General features: G+C 36.7%; 1 protein-coding gene across 3 annotated transcripts in view; it reads right to left on the reverse strand.

Annotated features, from left to right (window-relative positions):
- The window catches only part of MYO3B (myosin IIIB), a 209,017-nt gene that overhangs the window by 102,695 nt on the left and 83,516 nt on the right, over nt 1–22,806 (reverse strand). Inside the window, exons 12-18 of one of the 3 annotated variants that reach the window (XM_075756693.1) lie at nt 18,696–18,851; nt 6,596–6,692; nt 5,604–5,720; nt 4,606–4,710; nt 1,875–1,958; nt 1,018–1,220; nt 552–650 (exon numbers count right to left, since the gene is read on the reverse strand). In XM_075756693.1, the coding sequence (XP_075612808.1) occupies nt 552–650; nt 1,018–1,220; nt 1,875–1,958; nt 4,606–4,710; nt 5,604–5,720; nt 6,596–6,692; nt 18,696–18,851 (861 nt within the window). Of the gene's footprint in view, nt 1–551; nt 651–802; nt 911–1,013; nt 1,221–1,874; nt 1,959–4,605; nt 4,711–5,603; nt 5,721–6,595; nt 6,693–18,695; nt 18,852–22,806 lie in introns of those variants that run through there. The other 2 variants (XM_075756695.1, XM_075756694.1) reach the window with 2 other exon arrangements.

Genomic DNA, 22,806 nt, shown 5'->3' on the forward strand with positions numbered 1-22,806 from the left:
CCTCCAGTGACTTCAATGCAAGTACCTCAGTAACTGGCAAGAACATTTGCTTCAATATTTTCCAATTACATACTCTGGTGCTAATTCATAAGAAATTTTTCTTTCTTTTGCACTAACTTTTGCTTAACCTCTGTTAACATCTATTACAGTGTTACCAACATTTCACACACATCCCCTTATCCAGTACAGATCAGATGCACCCAAAGTACAAATACCAATTAAAAACCACAACTCCAATGCATATTCTGGGTTCTTACTGAAGCATTACAGTAAGAAATCAGAAGGTGCTTGTCCTGATTTGAAAGTGTGGCAGAATAGCTAAATAATAGTAAGTTTGATTCTTCCTCCTTCTCTTTAAATAGTTCAAGTTCTCAAACAAATACAAATAATGTAATGCCTTATTGTCCATCCTCTTCTTTGCTTGGGAGGATTAAAAAAGATCCTTAAGGGATGGAGAAGGATTAAGAGAGATTTTAAGGCATCATACTGAAAGCAAGAGCTGATCAATAGCTAATTACAACGAGCAGTTAAAACAAGTGAGTGGTAGTTACCTAGGAGGCTTTTTATCAGGAAGTCTATATTCAGAAAGTTTCTTCTGATGATAAAGGCCAGCATAAATATAATAAAATATATGGAAATTTTTCTCTCCCCTGGAAAAAAAAAGTATTCTTTTAAAGCACACGTGTTTATTCTTGTGGCACCTCATACAATGTAAAAGTAGAAGTTCTTATGATGAGCTCACTGAAGTAGGTAGCAAATCCAACACTTGTAATGGTGTAGGATCAGCAACTGTGAAACACAAAACCCAGCCAATCACCATATTTCTTCAAAGAATGGAGCTGCTCTGGCTTCCACTCCCAAAAGAACCTAACTGGCTACTCTTGTCATCATAGCACTGTACAAAGGATCACTGCTTTAGCAGAAGACAGGAAAGCATTTCAAATAAAGAATTTTGGAGAATTAAACAGAATCCAAACATTATGTAAATGTGAAAGGACAGACAATTAATATACCTACACAGCCTGTTTTATGACCCTTGATTTTTCAAGTAGATATTCAGAAATCTTTGCCCCCATTACAGCTCCCGTGGGTGTAAACATCATTTCCAGATATTTTCCAAATCGACTTGAGTTGTCATTGATGGCAGTGCAGGCATTACCAAATGCTTCAACCAGAGGATTCACTTGAAGAATTTTCTCACGCAAAGCACGGTTATTGGCCTTGACAGAACAGATACAGACCAGAAGGATCATTAAAAGACTATATTGCTTACCCAGAATCCAGTTCTTGCTTCAGAAGCATAGCATCCTTTTCTCATGCTTGTATGGACTTAGGATACTACATTAACCTTTCTACTTATACAATGCCAGGGCCAACAAACGGATGAGGAAGTCTCCCACAGGTAGGAAAAAAACAGATTCTTCTTTTCCTGCAACTGTTCTGCCACTGAGGTGTCATATAATTAGTTAAGGGTACCAAAACAATCAAAACCTAAACACATCTATTTAAGGTTTACCTTACACACTTGATTTTCCCATCACTTTGCACTAATAGCATTACTCATAACATTTAAATGTATAAAAGCTTCTAAGAATAGAGCCATAGCAAGATCTGTCATTCTTTATTGTATAAATGAACAATGCCATATGTGATAAATACTGTAGATAACTACAGGCACTGAACACTCAGGATCTGGCACCTTCTCTTTAAAAAAAATATTGAATGGCTGGTGTTCAATACTCTCATATGCATGATTATTCTGCCCCTAACTCAAGTGGGACAATTCACATGAAGAGCTTTCAGTATTAAAGTGGAAATTGGGTGTGGGGTTGGGAGGATTTGTTCACAGTTTTAAATGATTGGCTAAGAAATACCTTTCCCAAGAAGGTCAAATGTTGGACGATCAGATGGGCACTTTCTGTCTTTCCAGCACCACTTTCCCCACTGATGATAATACACTGAACACACAAAACAAAACAGTTAAGTGCACAGCTTACCACATGGTCGATTTCAGCTATTACTGCTCCTATCTGTTATCTAATGCTTACTACTGAGACTACAAAATACTTTAAGGGTCAATTCCCTCAAGTCCCTTCTGAAAGGAAAGATCAGCAGAGGGTCAGTGTAATAATTTATTCCCTAGATTACTGAAATGCATCTTACAATGCCTGATAGCAATGTGCATGTGTGTGAAGCAGTAACTGAATTTTTAAGGGCTAAGGCACATAAACGAGTGACACATGTACAGGCTAACACATTCTATGCACCTATGGGGCTTGTTTCAAATGTTTAAAACTCAGAAAATTGCAAGAGCTCAGTTGATGTAACATAATTCAACAGTGCATCTGAGCTCACTGCATTGACTTTGTATGAATTAACAGGAAACACAGGATACAGCTGTATTTAATATACTGACCAAGAGTCTGCTCCTGGCTTTAAAAATAATCTTAAATAATTGCTGCTGTGTAGAGAGGTTATTCTGTAGGTGATATTCAAGCTGATATTCAAGATAAAACATCAAACTAGCATGTAAACATTTCAGAAAAACATGCATCCTTTCATTGGATGATTCTGGGAGAACATATCCATCTTCTTCCTGAGTCAGCAATCCTTAACATGGGATATTTTATAGGCTCCCCAAATGGCTTCCAGATGCAGGAATTAGCTAGAATGTTTTAAATCACTTGGCATCATCCTCTCTGTTGTTATGCTTCAGGGACAAGATGGAACTAGAAGCCCAGTACACCCTTAAAGCCAGTTCACACCTGAACACTGAAGCATGAACACTTCAGGTCATAGCAAGTAAGAATTCGAACAGCATTTATTATTTTCCCATTTTTTCATATGTTCTACAGATCACCAGTACAAATATTAGTCTACTTAAGATACAGTACCAACTGACATATAATTAAAATGTTAACACTAAGCAGTTGCATAGATTTGTGTGTTTTTATGCAAACACCTGACAATTATTTGCACCACACTGTGAATATACAAGATTCTTGGCTGGGAGAAGATAGAAGGTACTAAAATACTTGATGCAATGACACTTCACAAAGAACTGAGCTTTGTGCAAAGTTCTGAAAGATGTAGCAGTCCTCTGGTAGCGTCTTGCACAGCAGGTACAGGGATTGACTCTAAATAATGTGTGCAATATGACATTTGCAGCTCATTTGTTTGCTTCTTGATAGGTATTTTTGTTGTTCTTTGAAACAGATAACCCAATGATAGGTTTACCGGGTTACGATACCTAACTTAATTGTATTCGTGTGACTAGAGAAGTCACGTACAACAGTTTATACAGTTAAAGTCGATGATTCTTGTAGGACTCCTACAACTCTTGTGAAATTGGCCAGAACATGACTTTAGCTTCAGGAGAAATGTTAGACCTGGAGTCAATTTTCAGGCTTCACAGGAAAATACAAGGGAAACCTCAAAGGATTAAACAAACAGAATCAATACATTTTTTATCTGATTATCTAACATTGGCCAGGTAATGGAGATAAACATGCTCCTGTAATCCTTTGCAAACAGAAAATAGGAAACTGATTTAGATCTAAATGCAAATTACTTCTTAAATGGATATGAAACATATAAGATTAAAGATGTACAAAGTTAGCCTGACGGGCTGATGTCAAAACTAATTTTTTTCCCCAGATAACAAGTTCTCACATAAGTTATTCTAGATCAGTACTTGTTCTCTTTAACGCCTCCATCAAAGAGCACACAAGCCATTAAAGAAGTTCTAGCCATCTCTCTACACTCACTTAGTAGAACTCCTTTTTTCTTCATCTTCCATGTCCCTTTTACTTGTCATCTTTGCTTGGTATTTTCTGCTGCAGGGCTTTTATTATTTTATTCTGCTTTTGTGATTTTCATAGAAAATGCTTTTTTAATTATTGTATGATGTGCAGGGTAAAATCAGGAGGATTTTATAAATAAAAAATAATTATTAGCCCTCAATATTCATTTATATACATTCATATTAGAAAGAGTACAAAGTTACAATCTTAGAATGTAATACAAAGAAATCTAGCTTCTACGGCATGGTATTTCATTCTCATTGCTATATAATTGGATTTGTGTTCTTATTACATTTATATTAGACCTATCCTTAATATATTTTACTAAAAAAATCGTTTCCTATTTTTTGTGACTTGTAGTTAAAGGAATTGATTATCCATTGCTTGTTAGTGTCTTTATGCAACGGAAAACTGGTTTGAACTCTGTTCATCTGCTATGGCATTGAGACCCTCCTATTTTACACAGGTGTAAATTATTACAATACCTAGTGCAAGACAGGCTAGAATCAGAGTGTGCAGCAACACTCTGCAGCTGGTATCAACCACCAGGACTTCATGGGTGCCTAGGAAATGATATTGATCAGGTAATCCTATCATCTTATTGGACCTTTTAGTCTCTTTTATGCCACTGTGTCCTCTTCAGAATTCCCAAATCTGACTAGATTTCTACTCTAGTTTTCCTGATGTAGGCTTAAAGAGAAAATTTCCCAAAGTATAACATAACAGAACATTAGCCATATCCATGTGGTGTAGTGGCAATAAGATTAATATGAAATCTAAACCAAAATGAACAGATTCTTACCTGATCTTTGCTGAACGTAACCATACTTTGGTAGGCAGCATCAGCAGAGGCAAATATGTGGGGGGGATTTGATGAACGCTTCACACCATGGTAAAGCCTGGAGAACTAAATTTTAAAAAGAACACATGAGAGTCAAAATAAGCAACTTTTAGCTACATAATTAAGAACTGAAAAGAGAATAGTGACTACCTTCTGCCTGTTCAACAGAAGGCAGTTGCCTGTTTTACCATGGAACTTCCACTGAATCACCTGGAAGAGGAATAGTAATTCTTGGCACTGCCCAACTTCCAGAATACAAATTACAACACCTAAAATGCACTCTGACATTTCCCACACAGGACAGTGAAGAGAACTGTATCACTAGGAACAGAGTTTCAAACACAAGCAATCAACCAAGGAAATACCTAACCTATACAAAAGAAACGTCAAAGATAACAGTGAATCTGAAATCTGGCCCCTCTACCTGCAACCCTGATTTAGGCACCCATGGAGACTAAGATTTATGGCTCCACCTCTCTCTGTATTTGTAGGAAATGAATCTGCCTCTGTCTTTACAGCATTTGATTGACTTGTTTCTTTTCAGTAGCAGCTGATGGCACAGGACACGCAATAACCCAATAGTCAGAGCAATTCTTCAGGAAGCAACAGCCTCAACATGAGGAAGTTCATATAACCATCTTCTGTTTCCCAGAAGAAAGCCCTAAATGCCAGACAAGAGGCACAGCTGTGACTGGAGTAATCTTCATCTCTCTCGTGCAATTTGTGTCACCAAGCAGAAAGGAATGAAATCAAATGAGATTGAATTTAAATTAAAAAATAAATAAATTTTAAAAAAAAGAAAAGAAAAGAAAAAGATTTGTAGCCACACTTTTCTGGAAGAAGAAAAGACTGGAGTTTAGTCTGTGCTCCTAGCTTTCAACATTATTTAATTATTTTAGCCAGTGGTGTTAATATAAAATGTAAAGGCAGTACTGTCCACAGCTTGGAGTCTTTCTTACCTGGGGAGAATAAATGCTGAGATTCTGGAAGGGGTTTAAGGCTATTAAAATGTCTCCAACATAAGTATAAATTTGTAAGTCAGCATAGCGTTTCTGCAACTGATGAATAATTGTATCCTGAGAAGATTACAAAAAGTTTGATAGTTAAACAGTATTTTCCCAGTTAGGAAGATTTTTGTAAATATACTGAGAACACTGATTAAGAAATACTTATTATAAATGTTACTAATTATTTGTCAAATGCCAACACCACAAAACTGAACAAATATTTTCAAAATTCTTGCTAATGCCATAAAACTAAGTTAAATGGCAACTCCTATTTCCAGATTAGTACAAATTTTGTTATAGTAGCTTGATAATTTTGTTATATTTTCTGAAGATAAAATGGCCATGCACATTATTGCTGCACTTCATAGTACATTTCCATTCATTTTTTTATTTAACCATGAAACAAGGATAACAATTTTTCAAGGATTAAATTTTAAGTGGTAGTAAGAGACTGTATTAAACAGGACACAAGTACAATTTAGTATTATGTCTTTTTCTTGCTGGTATGCAATTTAAGGACCATCAAAACACTTGAAACTCTGCATATAGGTGATATAGTGCTATATATTTTATCACTTTTTATCCAGAAGCTGTAGATACCATATTACTCTATATAAATCCATGAATTTTAGGAAAAATCACTTAAATCTAGATCTTCATGACTAAACTTCACATTTTAGGAAACTCACAAAATAATTTAAACTGGCATCACTCAATTAAATTCTTCCACATAATAGGATTCACTGCTACTGATTTTATGTCACCATACAGAATATTAACAAAGTGATAAGACCAGATCAGTCATGTCACAATTCTTTTTCCGTGGTGAGACAAAAGCTTGCAAGAAGCAACTCTTCTCATTTTGTTAAAAGAAACCTAAAAAGCAGAAACAGGCAAAATGTGAGGCACGATTGTCAGAAACTGCTACTCAGACAGCACAGTACCTCATCTAGAACTTCTAGATTTACCAGGTCATCATCTAGAGAGTACTTGTCAGCTCCATCCACATGGTAAGGTCTTCTAGTATGTATTCGTTCATGCCTGGAAGTTTGTTAGTAGAGCACCAGTGTTATAAAACTGTATTGAAGACAGCAAACATTAAGAGGCAATGGGAAGTCATGGGTGAGTGTTTTTATCATGCAGAAAACACAGACACGCTCTCTGAAATATATATTTTTGCTTGAAATATCCTTTTATGAAAGCAATAGGTCAGCTTGCTGTCCAGTGTAATATCTCTTTTCTCTTTCACAATATATAAACCTGTCTATTTATCAGTGCTCAGAGATTAATAAATTATCCATAGGCTTACTACTCCCCACTCACACAGTAAAGTATAAAAAAATTCTCCCTCTTTTCCTTTCTCGCTCTAAGTTAATAAACCACCACTCTGTTTACATTTCCTCCCCACATACCCAGCCTATAGTTTTGTTATCTAATAAAGTTACAAGAAGTATTAAGTAGTATAAAATCCTTCTGTTACCTTGGTGTATGCCAAAGCGCCTCCTCAGTTGACCCTAGATCTCCCCCAAAACAACATTTTTGAACCACAGCTGCCATCAGACTCTAAACTGTATGGATGTTCATCAGTCAGCTTGTCCTCAGAGATTTAAGCCACACAATAAGCAGCAAAGACAAACTGTCACATAACCCCTTTATAATCAGATTATACTGAAGGAATCTTTGAAAATGCTGTGTATATGTTTTTAAACAACACATCTTGTTGAAACAGGGACAAATCAAGAGGCTATAATATGTCTTCCACAGAGGGAGTGAAATATGAATGCTGTAAGCACAACTAGGCTTTTCTTTACAGCAAACATAATCAAAGCATAGTAGGAGGACACCCACTGAGATACAGTCTGCATCCTGCTGAGTAACATTTAGCATTGATCCTCAATGACAGTCTCTGACAGACTGTTTCTGCATTGGTTGCCATGTAGAAAGTAGGAATCACATGATCACACATCCCGAAACAATGTTAAATATTCTATCAAGCACTAAGAGAATGGTACTGTGACTTGGCAGTAAACATTGTTCGGCTGTAATGTTGAAGGTTAATAAGAAGATGTAGCAGGTCTTTTTTTCTTTAACCATATCTTCATATATTCATGGAATCCTGTTTCAAAAATGAGCATTGAGGCTTTTGCTTTTTTCCCCTTTATGTACACTTCTACATTTGAACCTAGTCAGCTTTCATTAAGTAAACAGAATGTTTTCATATCCAAGAGCTATTATATGATCAGAAGAATTATTGCATGAAAAGCCTCTAACAAAAAGGAAGGAGGAGAAGAGTGTTAGCTATACAGCGTCACTGATAATTGCAAATCACATTTAAAGATCCTAATTTTTCTATGTCTATTTTTATTCATTTTCCTTATTTACTTCTGGCTACTCTGTGAGTTCTGGAAAACTATTCTGTAATGGTTTATTTGAATTGTAACTAAATACAACTGTGCAAACTGTTTTGTCATATAGGAAATAAAATAGTGGGAACATAGCAGGTTTTGCTGACAGTCCCACTTACATTTTACATGCTACATTCCCAGAGATGGTAGTTTTCTTGATGGTGCACATACGAAGAAAGGAAAGGAGAGCACAAATAAGAAGCTATGAAAGAAAACAAAAAATGTTACAGTGGATGTTAATTCCAGTGGGCAGCATCAAGATTGTGTGAATTTGTTCAAAGTTCCATTCAATTAAATTTTCCATTTTCAGATCTTTGAGTAGGTGGCGGGTTGTGGGTTCTTTTGGCCTTTTTTTATTAAGCAGTCATTATATTCAAGAATATCACACAAGCCAGATCCTCAAACGAGTAAAAATGCATGTAAGGCCCAATGTACTAGTGTTTTTTCTAATTGTTGTTTCCATTTCAAACCAGAATTCAACCTCTTCACTGCAGAGAAAAATTCTTCTACAGATTTACAAACAGACCTGTTTTATTGTTGAAAATAATGTAAATCATTTAGAGATGGGAGGACCTCTCAGTCTACAAATGAAGCAAATATTTTAACAGTTGCTTCACTTCATGGAATTGTAACTAACAGAGCGATGGCCAAACATTATAGCTAACATAGCTCATCTGTGAAGATTTTCTTCCTGGAGCAAACCATCATAGCCACAATATTAAATTGCAAGAAGCTGCAAGTACGGATGTATCTACCAGAGGTGCAGGGAGGAGGGGGAAGGAGGGCACATTCAAACCTAAGCATCTCTAATTGCAGAATGGCTTTGTAAACTAATCTGTTATCTGATTGTGTACTAAACTCCCGCTGTTTGTTCTCCTTAAGTGATAAATGAATCAATTTTTTTTATTGGAAAGGGTTTTTGTTAACACTATGTAAATAAATAACTAAGGAAACTGGTCTTAGTCAAATATAAGTAAACTTATATACCTTTGTGCATGTATTTTCTTGTGCTTAACTCATTTTCCTAAGTACATGATTAGGAAGAGGATATTAGGAGCATAACATCACATTAGCTTCAAATCTCCTGCTGGCCTCATCAGTTTTCTACTGACCCTATGTCCTACAGACATATTGACAGAGTGGGGAGGAAGAATACAGACAATAACCTTTAATTATTTCCACAATTTTACATCAGAAATACAATCTGCTTTTAATTTTTTTTTTAAAAACTTAAAAAGCAGAAGGAAATACTCTTAATTGGGGAAATATTTTTTGCATAAAGAGTAGAATTATCAGCCATTTTTTCAATTACCCTGCCTTTCTGATGACATACAAAATGTACAAATTCTAAGCAAAAGGAATATCAAAGGTGCTAGGTTATCTGCCTTAAGGTTCCAGCAATGTTCTGAATCATTCCCTGGGGGATGTAGTCTCTTCACTGACAAAAGTGCTGTAAAGGGCCAGTCACTCAAGGTACCTAACTTTTTCAAACCTGAAGAGCAGCATTAGGTTTATTCCAGAACTCTAGTGATGAGCACTGTCTGTTGGAAAAGTTTCTTTCCTCCCAAGCACCCTCCCTTTGCCTTTTTATCAGGCAGGAATAGCTGGAAGGGACAGGGTTTTCCTGGATTTTGGAGGAGCAAAAGGTGAGAAGCATTTCTCCCTCAGGAGAACAATTTCATGAAGAGAGTGGGAAGCATTCATTTGTTTGGGGAAGAGATAGTTTGAAAGAAAATAACCTCTTTCTGTACTAGAGACCAGCCATAGTAACAGAACTGAACTGTAAATAGCTATATGCTCATAGGACCCCACTATCAAGCTGATGACGGGGAAGGAAAAGCTAGATAGACCACACAGACTTCTAGATTGAAAAGACATCTTGCTGGCAGGTCCAGCTTGAGGAAGAAACCAGCATAGACCAAGAATTTTTATGCTCATTGGGAAGCTTCCTCTCCGATCTCTCTCCCCTCCACCCCTAACATTCTTTTATGAGTGCCTTTATTTTGGCTTCTTGGTGCAGTTAAGCATTTATGTTTACTGAGGTTTCTTCCTAGTACTCACATAGGAAAAACAGTTTCTGTACTTGTTCTTCTTTGCATTATTGCCAATTTTAAAATGAATTGCACCCAAACTGAGACTGACAAGAAAAATACTTAACACAATGAGAAAGAAAAAAGAGTGGAGAGTGTGCTACTGCTACACAGAGAAACAGCCTATTTCCTGTGCATTACAAAGAGTGAATTTTGCTCCTGTACATCAAGTTTCAGCCTGGAGTAATCTGTTGAAGCAAGGTCATAATAGAAACACGGGCACAGCCTTAATTACAATATAAATGCTGCAGCTGTAACAAAAATCTGTGGAACCTCCAGTAAAATCACACACACTATAATCACCAAGGATCACTTTTCAGGGCCAAGGTAGCTTTGTGATTTAAAAAAAAGGAGAAAAAATGTTCTTAATTCATTTGCTTAATATTCATATAGATGAAGGCTAGAACAATTGCATTAAATTACATTGTGTATAACATCAGAGGACTATTTCTGTTTCTGTTTCTGTTATTATCTCTGAGTCCAAAGGAAATTACTGGCTAGATGCAATCAAGTTCCTTGTAGTTAATTGCTTTCAAGACTAAATGTGAGCTGGCAGAGAAGCTAGATATCTGGTTGTAAGAATTACTTCCTTGGATGGACTGCTGCTGTAATCCAGCTGGCTAATAAGAAGGGGAAAGCTGCCAAGCACCAAAGTATCATCCTAATATCTGAAGAGGTAGCCTGAACATACCTGCCCTTCTCAAACTATTAGATGCTTAGATTTCTTTTTGCTTTTTTTTTTCATTTTTTCTTTTTTTTTTTTTCCAGGCTTCTTCAAGTTTGGTTCTTCCTGATGTACAGATTTGCATTTTATCCTTCAAAATGCAAGGTTTCATAACTGTCTGTTCCACATTACAGAAATAAACTTCTAAAATTTATTCTAAAGTAGCACACTGTCCCAGCATGATCCAAAACAGTAAACTCTGAACTCTTCACTGTCTAGACTAAACTTGTTTAAAACCTTATCCATGCAAATGCTGAAGTTTTTTCATTCTTTTAAAAACTGAAACTGCACGTTGGTAGAAGACCTTTTCTGGTTGATTCCTATGAAGAAGCCTATTTACAGACAGGAATATAAGCTTCCTAGTCTATAGGAAAACATCCAAGAGAAGAATGAGCCATGTCTGGAGTTGGACTCTTAAAAGCTGCGAACTGGGAAACTGCCTCTTTGAACCATATAACCAAAACCATTTGATACTTGATCAATGTTAAATCTCAAACATCAAATCCATTATAGAATTTTCAGGCCAGGAGTTATTGATCACTTGAAGAAATATAGAAGACCATGGTTTTGCTCAGCTTCAGCTACTGAGACATTTGATAGACAGGGCTAACAAAATAAATGTGGATGACAACTGGTCATTATTAAATGTTTTTGTTACCTTAAAATTATTATAGACTTATCTACTGCATTTCATACAGCTGTCCCACATTAACTGCCCCTAAAGAAGAGCCAAATGCAACCCGGGGACCCACAGTATCTAAAATTTTGAAAGACAACTTATAAGAATATTACCAAGGGCAACATTTTCAGAATGCATTCTGTGAAGACTTCTTCCCAGTTTCTAAGCTTTTAATCATGTATTTTCCTCCTTGGTATTCTACTCCTCCACTACAGTCAAAAGGCAGTTAGTAGATATGCTACTACTTTTGAATTTCTCCATGTCAAATGCCGTTGTGACTTTGCTTTTTCAGATTTTCTCCTGCATGCTGTACTGGATAGAGCAACCTGTTATTTTAAGATTGCTCAGAAATAGATAATTTCCTAATTGTTGTACATTCAAAGGGGAGAAAAAAACCCCCAGAACATTTTAATTTCATTAACTTTTGCTGAAGGTCAGTACTTTTCAAACCTTCAGTTAAACATTAAAAATCCTCCAATTTTCCATTACCTCTACTCATAAGCCATTATTTTTTGGGGTTTTTATAGAATAAAATGGAAAGTTTACTTTTTTGAGAAAGTCTTCCTAAAGGATGTAAGATTTCATCATCAAAATTTATGCAAGGAAGGGCTGGGACAATAGACAGAATATTGGGCGGTCCAAATTTGAGTTGCCCTTTTAAATGTCTCCATGACGATCTCCACGGTATTTTGAAACATTATTTGTGGAACTTGAGATACCACCAAGCTTAAATGACTTTGGAAGTTTTGACATATGTTTTTTTCAACACTGAACCAGCTGCCAACTTTGCCAGGTTTAGATTAAGTCCTGACAAGGACAAAAAAACCCAGGGATAATATTTGATGTTTATAAACAAACTCCAGAGAACATGCCCACTTTTTGCCAATGTAGACAGCCCGAGTCATTTAACATTTAGGAATATTATGAAACAGACTAAAGCCCTTCTGTCTTCTTCCTTCAGCAGGCTGGCAATCAGCCTGGATGTTGGAATCTCTTGTACTATGAATCAGAAAAGCAACTGACTACATGAATGAGTTCAAGAGATCAAAAGGCATATTTAGAAAGTGAGCAGCTCTGTTTTATACTCTCCCTTAATGGATTACCAAACACACTTAAACACTGTTTAACAAAAATATAATGTACACAGCGCAAATGTTTACTGTTAAGTGACAATTAACGATATCCATAATCTGTAATGTATCTTTGCCTAGAGTCTTCCCAGACTCTAGGGCAGAAAGAATGAAAGAAAAAATGGCTAGAGCTTCAGGCATTATGCATGTTTCTCTTCATTAACAGGTTTACAGTGACCAAAGGTACAGTATGGCTTTATAGAACAAATAAAAGACAAAGTCCTTGCCTCAGACAAACTGGTATCTAGTTTTGTAGGTATAACGTATTAAGTAAATCTATTACTAGCCATTTCGTAAGTGGAGGAACAGAGAAATACTGAGGGCAAGCGGTATAACAGAGCCTACACAGTAATTCAGAGACAGAATGTGGAATAGACCACAAACCTCTACCATGTTTTTGTAGTATAATTCAGAAGGTGCCTAAACAGTCTTGGTATTTTATTGACATGCAATTGCATGAATCTCTATCTTGAGGAACTTATTTCTGAAATACAACAAGATTACTACCAACTTGTATACCTTTCTTTGCTTAGAGAATACAGAATTAGTCGCAAAGTCTTTATCAACACTCAGTTATTATTACTGTACCAAAAACATTTTTATAATTCTGCTTATCATTCCTGGCCAATATTTGCATGTTCTGTTGTCCACATCTTACTGTAACTTAGATTCTTACTTTTTTCCAGTTCTGCAATGTAATGCTACATGAACTACAAGTCTTTAGGAATTAATTACATTTCTTGTTCTCACAATGTTATTATGCACAAGGACACTATTTGAATAACCTGAAAGCATTTCACAGTCCTTGTGTGAGTACAGGATTGGTAAAGAAGAAAAGGAAAAGGAAAAGGAAAAGGAAAAGGAAAAGGAAAAGGAAAAGGAAAAGGAAAAGGAAAAGGAAAAGGAAAAGGAAAAGGAAAAGGAAAAGGAAAAGGAAAAGGAAACCTGAGTGAGGGCCTGTGACAGCATCCTCTCTGATTTTAAGAAATGCTTTCCTATACATTGATGGGAATAAGAGTGCTCTGGCTCCCAAGATAACTACAAATCAGTATCCGTGCGTTAAAAAGTAATGAGGTACTTGACTTTAGAATAGATGGGAAAGCAAAATTCAACATTGCTGAAACAAATATATGTGAAGCAACATTCTGATGTACTAACCTCTGTTTTTTAAGGATTAAAGAACTTTTAGAAAAATAGAACTAATGGACTATTTAACACCAAATACATTTCTTAAAATTAAACTTCATATAACTGCTTCTATGACAAAGCTGTTAATGAAAAGTATATTGTTACTTAGCATTTATGCTCTGGTATTGTTAGAAACCAGACAAAACATATGCACAGTTAACTGATAGCTTAATAAAAGGGATATGGAGAAGAGAAAGATAACACCCTGAGCTCATCCTTAGGCAGCCATGACATGGGACTTTCTCACAAAGTGTTTCCCCATGAGAGTATAAGAAACAGGCAACATAGGACTGGAGTGCTGATGCTGAAATTTCAGCTTCTCTCAAGACCATGGCAAAACTCAAGTATTTCAGTCTAAAAGACACCAAAGGATGAAAAAAAGAATCTTCTTCCTCATTATTAGTGCGGAAAGAGGGGTATCCTGGCTGGGTTTTCTGAAACTGAAAACACCTATTTGCATAAGGATAGGAGATATCTGCATCTCACTGATGAAAATAATTTAGGGAAAACTAAAGCTGGTGAAAAAGTTTCAAAGAGCATGTTTTTCAGTAAAAAAAGCAGGAGCAATTGTTAATGCAATTTTTCATTTTAAAAGTCATCTTTTACTAGCAAAAACCTTTTATTTTTATTATTAATTTCTAACCTAAAGGAAATAATAGAGTATAAAGCTCTCTAGTAAGTCTCATGACAAAGTGACAACAATATGTTTGTCAGCAACAAACTGATGATACCAACAAATGTGTGCGTAAGTATGCTCCTTTGAGCTCAGCAAGGACAATGCAATGAAGTATCCCTTCAGTTCAGAGGTATGAAGAACTGTGCTGGAGTTAAGCCTAGCTATACTGCACACAAAGTAGTTTATAAATGACGAATGAAACTGAATCAAGATGTTTCAGTCTGTAGTATCGGAGGTCAACCCAGATGATCCTGCCAAAAGAGGACAGCTTGCTTCTTTCTACCCCTCTCCCCCTTATTCCTGGTCATGTGATGTATTCCTTCCCTTACTTCAGCTGTATCAGTTGAGGCATCCCTCTGCAATCACTAACAGAGTACGAAAATATGTGTGTTTCTGCTGACTTAGTTTTTTTCTCTCACTCTAGAATTTCTAGCTCAGGAGGTTTTGACAATAACTGGAGCTGCAATAAAAACAGCATCATGAGGTTGTTCCTGGGAGCTGTGGGAAAATGACAGAAAGAAGCCAGTTCTCTCCTTTTCAGTAGCAGTGAGCACTGCTAGATCAGCTTTCCACATCTCTCCATCATACCCTCTAAATCAGTAGTGATGACTTTCTAGTCTGCAGGCTTGCTCTCAGGCAATGACCTTAAGTGATGTCCCAAAACAGGCAAAACTGGCATGGCTCAACTGGAAAGGAAATCCTATTTAAAACACACAGGGGCTGAGTCAGTAAAGAATCAAAAGACGCAAATGCAAAGCATCGATGCTGAAGACTTTCAAATGAGACAAAACCCAGATACCTCCTGATAGTTGTCATCACCAGTGACTCCCTGGGTTCCCTCACAGTAGAAGTGCTGTTAACACCAACACCATGATGAATTTCCAGTTTCTGGAAATTTTCAGCTCATGCTCCAAGAACATTTTCTTTTACTTATCTTCTAAATGATTGATCTGTAGTGTTGCTGTACTCCCAAAAAAGGGTACCTACTTCTCTTTATCTATGAACACCAGGGAATTAATGCGCATTTCATTGTATCTGTCACGGGCACATCAATGAACAGAAAAAACATGCACATATATCCAACAGTATAATAGAAAGGTTTTAGTCAACAGGGGTTTTAATTGTCCTATTTACTTTGAAGTGGTGACTATACATTCAGATGACTTCTACAGATCACAACAAATTAATGCCAGTAATTTGTTTTTACGGTACCATCTGGTCATGTGTTCTTCTGCATGTCAGATTCTGTATTGAAAATTATTTTATAAACATATTACAGAGTTTTTACAGGCTTTTAATTGGTACCAATTTTCCTGGGGGTACTATCTCCCTATTACAGAGCCAAACTCTTTACTATTATGAGACTATGTCTATCCTCTGGGGAAAATTGTAATTAGATGCTCCTGGTGGTTGGTTCTCTTGTAATAATCTTGTGTTTGTAGTCCAGTATTAACTGTCTGGCCCACAGACTTGATATTTTGCAGGGATATGCTTTTGCAAACTCATTAAATTTTATACCAATTTGTTCAAGTTTCAAATCTTTGGAAAATCAGCACTTCATCATTCTGAACAACATGTTGTAGATTTCAAGGTAAATGATCACTAAATTTTTGTCTTGAGCATGGTCTCAGCCCTGATCAAAGTGGGCTGGTGCTTCAAAGAACAAGTAAGAATACCATAGTGTAAAGCTACAACAATCAGAAATATATTCTTTAATAGCAGTTCAGCCCACTGGCTTCAAAGTGAAGGTAAAGATGACTATTTCTCCAGCAGCCTAATCATATCTCCCCTCTTATTGTTCACTGGCAGAAGAAGAAGCCACCCAATTCAGAGACATGGCTAAAAGCAAACCAAGAGTCCAGGAAAGAACAAGATGGGTACAAAGAATCTGCCGAGAGTAGAGCTTTAAGAATAGAAGAGAAACTACAACAGATCTGAGAAGGTGAATTCAATGATGAGAAAGAACAAGAGGGCTGCGAGCTATATTATCAGGTGAGGAGGAATCTCAAGAACAAAGAAATGGCTGGAAAAATAGAAGAACCTGGACTAGGACTTGCTGAAGAAGGTGGAGATTAGAAACAGAAGTTATTGGAGTGGTAGAGGAAGAAGACACAAGAAGCTGACTTTAACAGAAGAACAAAGCCTTAAGGACAAACAGAGTGAACAGTGAATGGAGACTGATGGGAAAGATGGGTCAGATAACGACCTGGGATAAGGAACCTGGGACTAGTTGGCCAAGTAAATTTGGGGGCATTAGGGACAATAACGGAACTTAGACTGGTAGGGAGAATAAGATTAGGACTAAACCCATTGCAATAGAGTCCCCTCCACCACTGCAATCTGCAGGTGCGGCTGCACACAAGTTGCAAATAATCACCCTTGGCAAACAAAGTATTTAAGATGGGTTAGGTGGTAACAGGATGGACAAGCATTGGGGGTGCTGGGAAGCAAAATCCTTCCTACATACCAGTCATGCATAAGCATAAGGTGCAGAAGCTTGTCTGTCACAGCACTCCCAGTTACTACATGGAAAGGCTTGAGGAAAGAAATGCTGTCTTGGTCTTTATTCCTTCTCACTCCACAGTATGGAGATAGATCCCAGAAGAACGTGTTGGAATACCAAGAGGAATCTATTTCAGAGCTCCTCTTATGACAAGGATTGTTTCACTCTCTCTATATCTTCTACTTGGTCAACAGCTGGGAAAACTCTCATACCTTTTGGACTGGCCAACCCACAGCTGTAGGCACTCTGATCTGTAAGGTGTTACACGGGGGAAGTCTGCTCAGGAGGCTAGATAAAGCAGAAACTTCTACTGTAACACTGGCATAGCTCCCTTACCTACAGTAAGCAGTTCATGGTATATTTTTCCAAAAAAGAAAAAAACCAAACACACCCAGCGAAGTCAGCTTCACCTTGAAACTGTAGTTAACAGCTATTCCTTTAACTTCTACATTTTTGCTTGGGCTTTTAGCATTTAAGTTAGAGTCTTATGGCATATAAGTATATGCATGTTTATGACTTATGAATCATGACATTTAGTTTTCTTTCTTAACATCAGTAGGTGTTTGTTTATAACAATATGCCAGAGCTTATCTCACTCTAGACAAATTCCGTATTACAGAATGAATGCTGAGCTTGGGAAGGTGTATTCATTTGCATTTAATTCTCTTTTGAAACAGTGAAATTCTGCCACCCTCTGGACAACAACTAAACTAAGACATATTTACAATCAACCTCAACAGTAAAAAATCCCACTGCTTCTGATAAACATTGCTGTTTAAGCACATTTTAAAATTAATTACTAGTCTGAATGAAAAATAGCAGTTACTATTAAACTACAGACAAAACCATTACTTTAAGTACTGAATAGCCTTCTTACTACTAGTATCTAATCTAACAGCAAACTGTGTTCTGCTCTTAACCTTTTCTAGTAGTCTCTTCATTGTTCACAGTTGTATTTTTAAACATCTGCTACCAAAATATGATATAATTTTTCAACATGCCAATATGTATTTCCACAATACGCATTGTGGGAGCCTACAGGAAAGATGGTGAGGGACTGTTTATCAGGGAGTGTAGTGACAGGACAAGGGGTAATGGGTTTAAGCTAAAGGAGGGTCAACTTAGATTAGATGTTAGAAAGAAATTCTTTACTGTGAGGGTGCTGAGGCACCGGAACAGGTTGCCCAGAGAGGTTGTAGAGGCCCCATCCCTGGAAGTGTTTAAGACCAGGTTGGATGAGGCTTTGGGCAACATGGTCTAGTGGAGGGTGTCCCTGCCCGCAGCAAGGGGGTTGGAACTAGATGGTCCTTTCCAAACCAAACCATTCTATGAAACCAGAACATTCTGGAATTATTAGCATCTCTGTGACTGAGCCAAAGGTGAATACATATAGAACAAAGTTCAGTGGGAAAAAGAAGGCTAAGGAAAAGGTTGCATTATGGCTGATCAAATTAGCTTTAAAAAGTATCAATGGGAAAACATGTCCTTTGCATTCACATGGCATGCAGCACATACTGCTAATACTACCGCTAGTCAATGCATTAATATGATCATTTGAAATAGTAAATGTCTGTGCATTCCAAGGTTCAACTTGTGCTTCCAGGATTAGCGTGGGGAAGGAAAGCTGCAGCATGTGTGTTGTACAGTACCTTGTTTTGGCTGTGGAGCCTAGCTGCTGCTGTTCTTGGATGAGCTCAGCCAGCTGTTTTTGCAGAGACATATCTTTACCATGTACTTGTTTAATAAATGGATGCTCCAAAAGATGGGTGACTGAAGGACGCTTTTCGAAATCCTTGATAAGGCACCTGTGACAGAGAAACAGTGGTCTGAGGCAATGGTGTTATTTCATTACACCACGATTTGAGTCGGCTTCCTGTGTGGCTATTATCGTACAGTAGTTTCTTTTTCCACAAATTTGAGTTCCTCAGTACGCAACAAGATTCTTCCTCTACATTGGAATAAATCTGGCATAAAATATTTAACTAAGTGAATTCACCCTACAAGTATACTAGTATAAAGGCTATGCATTTGAGGTCTTCAACTGTTACTAGCTTACTATGAAAAAATGGCATTGTATCTTGTAAGTACTGTACAGTTAATATACATTAAACATAACCTAATAGACAATTCCCTTTAATTTTCTACCTATTCTCTGATGAGAGTTTAACTAAGAACTGTAGGATATAGCCTATTAAAAACCACAAGTGAAACCTGCGATACAACACCAGTCAGAACAATTTGATACAGAGCTTTGTTTTGTTTTCAGGTAGATCTTCTATATTGCAATGGTGTTAGCATAAGAATCATAGAAAAATTCTGCAAACCTACATAATTCAAACTGGAAGAGAAATGAATGAGTTAGAATTAAATGCTAGCCAGGGTACCAAATGATAGGTCTGTGATAGGAACAGGTGATCAAGTAATAAGCAGAGAGATACATCCTATTAAAATAGCATAAAATAAAGTATCATGCTAATTTAGATAATCGAGATTTAAAATTAGGAAGCTATCATTAAAGTTGAATTATTTCCTATACAATAAAGCTGAAATAATACAGTCGCAACAGAAGAATGATCTACAGGATTAGACAGCTTGAAAGTATCCTCTAATTCTTTAAAATATTCTGTTTATCTTGCTCAAATAATAATATTGACATTATTTGAGAATATGAAAAAGAAATGCTGCAATTCAGTATATATGTCCCTTCTAGCATCTATCATTTCAGCAAATTATAACCCAAGATGAGTTTATTTGATTAGATGCATTTGTATTACATACTTCACAATTACATCTCTATTTGCTGATATTAAGTGATAGACCAAAAGTACTTCCTTAGCAGGACCAAATAACAAAATAAAGAAGCTGGAAGTTCAATGAAACTTTAATACCTTTTAGAATATTTTATATTCTAGCAGTGTCAATAACAATTTGCAACATCTAAATAAAGAATCATACACATTAACTGATTTCAAATACTACCAAACACATCAACAAATTATTAAAGTTTAGCCTCACCTCAAATACTTTACTGAAGCCTAAAGTTGGGTCTTAAAACGATCCTGAAATATCTTTGAACTTAACTTTCATACTTTAGGTTCCTGAAAACATTTTCCCAACCTCTTCTTGGTACATCAAGTCCAGAAAAGACAGCTTGCAAAATGTGCTACCAGTTTTATAAATATTTTGGTGAATTTTGCTATAGGCTAGAACTGTAGCCTCCTGACAGAAAGCCTAAAGAACAGAACCTTTGAGTGCAAGGCTATAAATATCAGTCCTTCCCCCGGCAAAGAGATCCGTCATTAGCCTTCCACAGGTTCTGACACCCCCCACCCCCCGCCTTTCCTTTTGTGATCCATGGTTTTCAAAAGTAAATACACCCACAGAGACAATATGGTTCATGCCAATCGTGGTTAAATTTATATGTCTCCTGAGAAAAAGGAAAAAAGCATTTGAAAAGAAATATAACATTAATCAGGAAGGCAAAGGAAAAACAACCAAAACAACAAAAAAACTATGCTGTATACAAAATCACAGTTATGGTAAGTATCTGAAGTGGAGATTTCAGTCTGAAAAGCTTACGCATTCACGTGATTTTTACCATTCTAACAATAATTGCAAATGTATAGTATTTATGCTATGTTGTTAATATATACATTTTCTCATTAAACTTAATTACATCAGGAATTTTTCAGTAATATAACTGAATCCAAGTGAAGTTATGTCATAGAATAATAGAACAGTTTGGATTGGAAGGGACCTCTAAAGGTCATCTAGTCTAACCCCCCTGCCATGGGCAGGAACATCTTCAACTAGATGAGGTTGCTCAGAGCCCTGTCCAACATGACTTTGAATGTTTCCAGGGATGGGACATCTACGACCTCTCTGGGCAACCTGTTCCAGTGTTTCACCACTGTCATTGTGAAAATTTCTTCCTTATATCTAGTCTGAATCTACCCTCTTTTACCTTAAAACCATTACCCCTTGTCCTAGCCCAACACGTCCTAATGTCACAGCAGTTGCTTTTCAGCTAACAACAACATTAGAGGTTAAATGGATTCTCTTCAAGAAATTACACAGTTCCAGACAGAGTATCTTGTGTTTACCAAAAGTGTGAAGAACATACAAATCTTTTACCTGTTGGTATGTAGTTATTAACATGAATTCTACTCTGAGCTCTGGAACAATGCACCTCCAAAGACACTCTATGGACAAGATCCAAAAGTTGCAAGTGAAATTTTTCCATGTAGATGGCCCCTAGGTGAAACATCCAAATGTCCGGGATATTGCATTCATTAAGGAAGCCAAACAAGAAGAGATGGAAGGAAAACATTTTAGGGAAAAAAGTTCTTAGCTTCTCTATTATGTGCCTGAAATGCTAGCCCTTTAGGTTTGGCAGGTGTTTTAATGAGCATAGCTAAGTTCTGTCAGGGAGGCAGTCTTGAAGACTACTTTAGGATTACCTTTGTTTCTGTTGCATACTTCTGCCAATCCCCTGCTGACTATTCACTTTGTATCCATGCTACTCTTCTGCTTTGCAACTATCAAAGTTTGTATGTTGTTTTATCTATATGCAGCCTTCATTCTCTGGTAGTAGGATAATTTTGCAATCTGTGGTCAGTTGGGATTTCACATGAAGCACAAGTAAAACTTCATGAATTCAGAAGATGACCAAGCTAATGACACAAGACACATCCACGTAATTCTGTGATCAAAGTCTCTGTTCCAAGCTCAGACAGAGCACACCTACTATTATACCAAATTTGTGCCTACAGAATCAGAATAACAGAATCCTTTCAGATGGTTAGTGAGATGCTACAACAAAGCAGAGAGCTAGTAACTAACAGCCATGCAAGGGTGAAGGACAGCTGCTTAGGGACTATGAAACATCAACCATGCTGCAATCCAATTACATATAAAACCAACAAACGTGCTACACCTGCGAATTAAGTCAATTTGTTTGGCCTGTGGAAATTAAAAAAAAAAACCCGAAACAGTGGTGAGACTGCCCCACATTGAGCAAATTGACTAGCAAATCTACTACAAGATGGGTTTCGTATAAAGGTATGATGAAAATATGATCATATTTGGTCTGCTATTTTTTGGATCTAAAATAATAGGAAGGCTAAGCAAGTAGAGATTGAAAAGGAAACAAACATTGTACATGTTTGCCTTGATGAAAGTCAATTCATCACCTAATTTGAAATTCTAGTATGCTTTCTTAGCTGAAAATTAATTCTCAGAATTCATTAGTGTCACTACATTAAACATAGGTTGCAGCCATTTGCTGCAATCTTACGGCCAGGCTTCTAAGCACCATTTCCATTCTGCCACAATTACAGGCAAAGATGAAGCATTTATTAGCAGGGGATAAGAGCAGACTCCCATACACACAGGCCCATCTGATACAGCCTCTAAAAATTCACTGGCTGCTTGCACTTGGACGATAACATTGTTGGAATTGCTACGTCTCAACAATGTAAACTGCCATTTTGCAAGTAGCGAATCAGATGACTGAAAAGGAGAGATATTTATCAGTATTCATGAGCTAATCTTTACTAATGAATTAATGGAAAGAAATAGATTTCATAAGAACTGCCATGGTGCTCTAAGTCTCCTGTGTGTTCAGGAATAGAAAACGATTACTAACGTCATTCACTATTGCAGCCAAATCTAAGTAGAGCAGCAGCAGTTACTTCTTTCAGAAATTCTTTCATCAGACCTATTATGATCTATTTGGCCACAAGTACTTTCTTTCAAAAT

This window comes from Balearica regulorum, chromosome 6, assembly GCF_011004875.1.
Source record: "Balearica regulorum gibbericeps isolate bBalReg1 chromosome 6, bBalReg1.pri, whole genome shotgun sequence".
Taxonomy (NCBI): domain Eukaryota; kingdom Metazoa; phylum Chordata; class Aves; order Gruiformes; family Gruidae; genus Balearica; species Balearica regulorum.